Raw genomic sequence first — 7,815 nt, forward strand, 5'->3', positions numbered from 1 at the left:
GCTGTATCCCACACGTTTTGGTATGATGTATCATTATTTTCATTAGTTTCAATAAATTTTTTTATTTCCTGTTTGATTTCTTCTTGGACCCATGTATCGTTAAGTAGAATGCTGTTTAATTTCCATGTGTTTGTATACTTTCCAGAGTTTTGTTTATTATTGATTTCTAGTTTTAATCCATTGTGGTCTGAGAAAATACATGGGATAATTCCAATTTTTTTGAATTTGTTGAGACTTGATTTGTGTCCTAATATGTGATCTATCCTGGAGAATGATCCATGTGCTGATGAGAAGAATGAATATTCTGAGGTTGTTGAATGGAATGTTCTGTAGATATCTGCCATGTCCAATTAGTCTAGAGTATTGTTTAGATCTTGTGTTTCTCTGCTGATTTTTTGCCTAGATGATCTGGCTAATATTGACAGTGGGGTGTTCAGGTCCCCTGCTATTATGGTATTAGCATCTATTTCCTTCTTTAGGTCTAACTCAATGTCTTTGATTCTTTTTTCTTTCTTTCTTTTTTTTTTTTTTTGTCTGCTTGTGTTATTTCAAACAGCCCATCTTCAAGTTCAGAGGTTCTCTCTTCCACTTCTGCTAGCCTGCTGGTTAAACTCTCCATTGTGTATTTTATTTTGCTGAATAACTTCTTCAGTTCTGCAAGTTCTGCTACATTTTTTTTCCAGGACATTGATTTCCTTCTACATTTCCTCTTTCAAGTCCTGTATACTTTTCCTCATTTCCTCATGATGTCTAGCTGAGTTTTCTTGTATCTCATTCAGTTTCCTTAGAATTATCACTCGAAATTCCTTGTCAGTCATTTCAAGGGCTTCTTGTTCTATAGGATCTAGAGTTTGAAATTTATTAACTTTTGGTGGTGTACTTTCTTGATTTTTTGTATTTCTCGTATCTTATTTTTTGATGTTTATTCATTGTGGCTGGGGGTTTCACAGTCCACCGGTTTGAGACTATAGACTAACTAAGATGTTGCTGTGGTTGCCAATTTGGTATGGCTACCTCCGTGACTGCTCAGTTGGCCTCTAGTGCCTTGTGTGTGTGGTTGCCTTGGATCTTGGGCCTCTCCGGGGAGCCACCTCTCTGGTCAGCTTGTACTCTGCTGGGCTGCTGGATCACGGGGCGGTACTGCAGGGTGTGTGGTCTCTTCACCTTTGAACCACCCCCCCAGACCGACTCCAGTGCCCGCCCACAGACAGCTCTCCAGCAGGTTCAAGCAAACTGGGGAACGTTCCGACCACACTATTCCTAACCAGACATCGGTTAGGTGTTTTTTTGAACTGTTGGCTGCAGAGATGGTGTCTGCCTCCCGGTAACAGGAAGTTTACCGGGGGCCAGAGCCCAGGGTGCCGTGGAGTGACAGTCAGCCGGGCCGCACTTCCCTGCCCTCCCGACGCTGGCTGGGGACGCCCCATGCCACCAGCCCCTCCAGAGAACCACGGAGGGAGTGGGAGGGGAGGCTGGCCCGCAGGCCCTGGGAAGCCCCGTGCTGGGGATAGCAAGTGGGAAGGCCCAGTGAGGAGCCAAGCCAGGCGAGGAGGACAGGCCTGGCTGAGTTGGGCCGGAGCCGTAAATGGAGGCAGCCCCGGGGCCGGTGAGTGGCCCGGTGGGGCAGGCAGAAGCTGGGCAGGCATCCGCCCTGCGAGCATGGCCGGGCTGGGGGTCACTCACGGGGCTGGGCCGGGCCAGTTCCCTCTCCACCTCCACGTCATCACCGTCCCTGCCGCCGCCGTCCCCACCACCGCCACCTCGACACAGGAAATTCTTACTCTCTGAGCTTTTATAGACTATTCTCAATGGATTTCCCTTCTTTGCTAAGCTTCAAAGCTTCCAAAATTTTGGCAGCTGGGACGGAGATGTATTCATTTCCTGTGCTCTTGTAAACACTAGAGGACTCTGGAGTTACAGCTGAGGTGCCGCAGGAGGCTGGGGGACAGTGGGACGTGGCTGTGGGGAGAGAAGTGGGAATGCCAGATGCCACCCAGAGCGGGTCTCAGACCCAGTGGGGAACCCTGAGCCTGCGAAGGAAGCCTGATATTAATTTTATTACAGTCTTTTAGTCAATATAGGGCAGTGTTAACTAAAATTTAAGCAACAATTTTCTCAATATTCTTTGAAATCTTCTGTATTTGGTGAATGTGCGTGAGATTAAGACAAAGGCAGGACAAAGACTCCATGCCGGAAAAAAATATATGATAAGATTCAAAAGATGAACAGTTAGAAAATGTATATGAGGGTAGGTCAAAGAAATTCCTAAAGTCTCTATTGAATAAACTTAAGGAAAAAAGAGACATTTCAAAGGTGGGGTTGTCCAAAAATTTCTTTCTTTCTTTTTTTTTGTGACCAGTAAGGGGATCGCAACCCTTGGCTGGGTGTCAGCCGCACTGCACTCAGCCAGTGAGCGCACCGGCCATCCCTACATAGGATCCGAACCCACGGCCGGAGTGCTGCTGTGCTCCCAGCACCGCACTCTCCCGAGTGTGCCACGGGGTCGGTCCCAAAAATTTCTAATAAAGGATGATGAACAGATTTTCTGGTTTGGAACTGTTCCCCCAGCTTCCCTGAACTGCACACTGGGTGAAGAGCTGCCTAATTTATCTCCCATAATTTGTCTCTCATCTCTCACAACAGGAAAGCAAAAGACACTACAAAGGTCACTTGCCCAGCCAGGCTTACAAAACCACTGTTGGTGTCATCTGTTGACTGTCCAGAAAACTTAGAGTTGGCCTGAACAGTTGTTTTCTGCCATCCTCAGGCTGAGGGGTTCAGAGACGGTCATATGGCTGGAGCTGTTCAAGAAGAGTTCAACCCATAAAGAATTCTTTGGGGCCCATAAAGACTTCCTAGCCATAAAAGTACACCTTCCTCATGCTTAAGATATGAATTGAAGGGATTGGTGCTTTCTAGATTCACCACGCTCCCCAACTAAATAAGTTTCTATTTTAAGAAACTGCGGATCAAGAATGCTTCATTTTATTTGCCCTACACAGATTAGAAATGAGATAGAAATCAATGGTCTGGTCTTAGCTAGGGCCATATACTTGTATTTTACATTTTTAACCACAAGGTGTTAACTAGGAAGAAATTCTGTAGCTGTTCTTTGATCCATAACTTCCGCTACTTTTGTGATTACTGTTTCAACTCAGGTGAGTTGTTTTGCTTCTCACATCAAAGATCAACTAAGCAAACTATGTACTATCAAAATAATTTAAATTAGTTTTAGTTATATAATGAAAAGCAAATATTTTGAAACAGACACTTCAGAATCAAATAAGAGGAAGGTGTCTAATTGGTTGAAAATTGCCAGATCATGTTATACTAGACAAGTTACATTACTTATAGTGATTTTTAGCATTTATATCTAGAAATCAGTAATTGCTAGGGTCAGAGAATATGTTTTTTACCCAGGTATATAAACGGAGGAGGTTGTCTTCTGAGTAATCACGATGAAGCCACCTTATAAGGTTTTATACCTTGATTGGCACAGATTAGATTTTGGTCTCATGTTCACCTTATGTTCAATTAAGAAGAACACTTTTACAGGTATTTTGAACAAGGAAGATAAAAAAGTAAGCTTATGAAGATTTTCTTTGTTAAAAATAATTGAGCATGAAAATTCAAATACTATGTCAGTACAGAAGGAGCATAGTGAAAATAAAAATGAGGACATCAAAGTAGTGGTAGGAAATACCTTAAGAATAACATGTACACAAGATGCATGTGCTAACATTTTTTAAGAGCTTTAACAGAGCCTTTAGATTTTCTGTGCCCACTGATATGCTACTATTAAAAACAAATAAGTAAAACAAAATTTTGAAAATTTACTCCAAGAGGCTAACAGAATGCCATAATTTTTGTTGCTGTTGTCTTTTGGTAACAATTAATTATAAATAATATTTTGAAAAAAATCTATTTTGGGGGCTCCATTAGTAATAAGCATAAGAAAAAGGCAAATCCATACCTTGCACAAACATACTTTATATGCATCTAATATTCTTCATATATTTGGGATGACTGATAAATCAAAGGCATAACTATTCCTTGTTCAAGGGTAGGAGCCTTCATATTGTCAATGCATAAAGATGCTTTCTCCATGTTGCCAGATACGGTGGTAAGGGAGGGGAGACAAATACGTGGGTATTTTGTAGCTGTAGCCATTTTGAGGACTATATTCATTGAAGTTGTTACCTAAATCATATGACACAAATTCTATTTATAGAACCTCAAGCACAGAAAGATTTCTAAGAATAGGTTTTCTCTAATATTAATTAACAAAGACCTCTAAACTTTCATGACTTGTCACTCCTTCTAAGAGGTTTAAACCATTCACTATGTTGCTATTAATATTTTATAAGTGAAACCAAAAATTAAGGAAGTTGAATGAATATGCCAAATGTAGAATAAACTAGATACAAGAATCCTTTCCATTTGATATCATAATCTTCTCTCTCTGAAGATAATTGTAATCATCGTATACATATGTATACATATATATTTACACCTGAACATGCAGATGCAATTATCATGGGTCAATTAAGGAAAATAAATTCAAAAGAGAGGAAAAAAGAGAGAAATAGAGAGTGGGATAGTGATTACCACAGGCAGGGAAGGGGGGGTGCAGATAGGGAAAGGTTGGTAGACTGGCACAAAGTTACTAAGTTACAGTTAGATAGGAAGAATAAGTTCTGATGCCCTAGGGTGACAATAGCTAATAATATTGTATTGCATATTTCAAGATAGCCAGAAAAGAGGATCCTGAATGTTATAACCACAAAGAAGTGATAAATGTTTAGGTGATGGATATGCTAACTATTCTGATTAGATCACTACACAATATATGTGTATATTGAAACAACAAATCACACCTCATAAACATGTACAATTATAAAAATAAAATTAAAATTAAAAAAAGAAAAAGAAAACAACCAAAAGCAAAACAAAACAAAAAGATGTAAGATATATGTATACTTACATATATCTAAAACAGCAAATTAATGAACCTATAAAAACTGAACATGACTAACCTGGCGTTACTGCTATTCCATTTCCATTGACCACAGGCCTCTCTTCCTCTTCCTCCTCTGGAGGCTCTATACTTGCTTTCTCCATGTTGCTCACTGATTTATTTCTCTTCCGTTTTCCTTCTGCACTTGGAGTGGCTCCTGGAAGTGTCTGGTCTGTTACATTTAATAATAGTGGAGCTGGTTCTGCTGGAGGCTTCGGAGTACCGTAGTAGTTGTCTGCAAATGATACCAGAACATTCTGGAGTTAAATCTTTCTCCTACTTTGTGCTTAATTTGTAAAGAATGGAAATTATAATAACACATTTTATCCTACTTTATATATACATGCATGGACATACACACACATATATGGTTTTATATCCTTTTATCTATAACTTTATTCGTTGCTTCTATTGTATTGGGCTGTAATGCTTAAAGATATAGGTATATCTTCATTTTCATCTTTGTGCCAAACTGAAATATAGTTTGATGTATTATCCCCAAATGGTTCATAGTTAATTTCAAAATTGTTCAAAAAGTGTTTTGATAGCAAGACTTGATTATAACCTTTAAAAATTAATTACATTAAGAGTTCAAGTAATTTTTTCTTTTTTGATGCAAATCTCACACCATTCTGGAAAGGCAAAGCAGACATTGTGCTTTTCTCCAGCTTTCAAAAGTTATGGCTATTGTCCTTGATGTGTGCAGAGTCCTGCCGAGAGCTGTATCTACACGCCAGTTTAGTGGTTCCCATCGCTGCTGACAGTGGGCTTACTGCTCTAATCATTCTTCAGATTACCATAGCTCTTCTCCCCACAGCTACATTATCTGAGCTACAGAATCATTTGTTTCCTTCGTCAGTCTGTCAGACTTCTTAAAACAGGAGACTAATTCTTATTTATCTCTGTAAAAAGAAACTGGCACACAATAAGCATGGAATAAATGCTTACAGGTGAACATCTGTATAGGTTCAAGGCAAAGCACTTTAAAATTTTCTAAAATTTTTATTGGTAAAAACATAAGTGATTTGTTTTAAAATCAATCTTATCCTTTTAGCACCAACTTTAAATCCATATTGGTGTTTTCGGTTAATTGAGTAATTTATGCATTCATTTGCTCACTCATTCATTAAAATCTTTATTAGTACTGACTATACAAACAGGTACTCCAGTATATATTTGAGAAAAAAGTGATGAATATATAATACAGTCCTTGTCTTCCAAGGTGCTCAAGTCTATAACCTAATTTGACATCAGGCAGATAAGCATTACAACAGGAATTACAATGGCAATCAAGGAGAAAGAGGAGAAAGGAAGCACATCCCACTGTCTGCAGAGGTCACTGAAGGCATCTGTGAAAATAGTGTGCTGTGAATGAAACAAGGCTAATCTCGAAGTCATGGGATCTAGACTCGTTTTTTCTACATAACTACAATTCAAGTAAGTTTTTTTAACCTCAGTTGGGCTCAGTTTCTTCATCTATAAATGAGAAATAGTGATGATTATTATAATCATCTGTGTTCTGGTGCAGACAACCCAAAGCTACTCTACTTAAGTTTAAACATGATAGGGATGTGCTGAAAAGCTATGAGATGGCTAGTTGAGGCGAAAGGCTGAAAAACCTTAGGAAAAATGGGCAGAACCAAAGGAGTCTAGTGAACACCCATGTTACCTTTGCTCGCCCTGGAGTTGGAAAACTCTAGCTGGTTCCACTACCAAGAGGCACAGCCCATCATACAAACTGCTTCCGTGGGAATGAGAGCCCCCAACCCTCCTCAGCTTCTCTGATTCGCTCACTGGCTGAGCCTCAGTCACATGAGAGCGCTTAACCTGCCAAGCATGTGCGAGAGCACCTGTCGGCTCTCCTTTGATTTCAGGAGGACGAGCCCTGCCTTCCACGCATCTTAGGCAGGGGTCTCCCAGGTAGAAAAGGCATTGGGATGCTGGGCTGGCGGGAATGACAAAAGTTCGCTCCACTTACCCTCCTCTCTGGGTTGTTGTGAAGCCAAAGTAAGAACGTGTGAAGATGAGCTATATAAACTGTAAAATTGCTCTGGTTTTAATGGCAGGGCATGAAGTGAGCGACTATTCTGAAAGCTAGCCAGCCCACTAATGCCGTTGCTCATTTTCACAGAAATTCGCAATTATAAGAATAATACAAGGGAAAAGTCTACTTTGTAAAGTGGTTCTTATATATGTAGTACATTTTTTTTTAACAGATGTCTGCAAAGTGGGTGATAGATAATTTCCTGAAGGTTACTTTTTAATTTGACTTAGAGCATTTTAAATGAATCAGACCTTTATATGTACTGGTCAAATTCTGAGCAAACAGGAATGGGTAACTGCTCCCTAGCAGTCAATTAACTATTTTATTTCAGCATTTCTAAGACTGTACAGCTCTCAGTACATGTCTATGCTTTGTATGGAATCTCATTATACACTTCTTATCTAATAAACATAATGTAAAATTAGCAAATAATCCCTGCATGTCCTAATAAATGATATAATTTTAAGTAGTGTTCTGGGATCTTTAATGTCTTTAAATATACATACTAGTAAGACAAATGGATCATGCTTCAGTGGTTTTTCCCCATCTGTCTTTTTTTTGTGTGTGTGTGTATGTGTGACCGGCAAGGGGATTGCAACCCTTGGCTTGGTGTCACCTGCACCACGCTCAGCCAGTGAGCACAGCGGCCATCCCTATGCAGGATCTGAACCTGCAGCGGAAGCGCTGCTGCGCTCCTAAGCGCCGCACTCTCCCAAGTGCACCACCGGGTCGGCCCCCACATCTGTCTTTTAAG

General features: G+C 40.0%; 1 protein-coding gene across 1 annotated transcript in view; it reads right to left on the reverse strand.

Moving 5' to 3' along the window:
- The window catches only part of LOC103604848 (membrane-associated guanylate kinase, WW and PDZ domain-containing protein 2-like), a 35,937-nt gene extending 28,797 nt beyond the window's left edge, over positions 1-7,140 (reverse strand). Inside the window, exons 1-2 of the mRNA XM_008589427.1 lie at positions 6,996-7,140; positions 5,037-5,252 (exon numbers count right to left, since the gene is read on the reverse strand). Of these exons, the coding sequence (XP_008587649.1) occupies positions 5,037-5,252; positions 6,996-7,140 (361 nt within the window). The remainder of the gene's footprint in view (positions 1-5,036; positions 5,253-6,995) is intronic.
- Positions 7,141-7,815: the final 675 nt, after the last annotated feature.

The sequence above is a fragment of the Galeopterus variegatus genome, unplaced genomic scaffold (assembly GCF_000696425.1).
Source record: "Galeopterus variegatus unplaced genomic scaffold, G_variegatus-3.0.2 Scaffold5435, whole genome shotgun sequence".
NCBI lineage: Eukaryota > Metazoa > Chordata > Mammalia > Dermoptera > Cynocephalidae > Galeopterus > Galeopterus variegatus.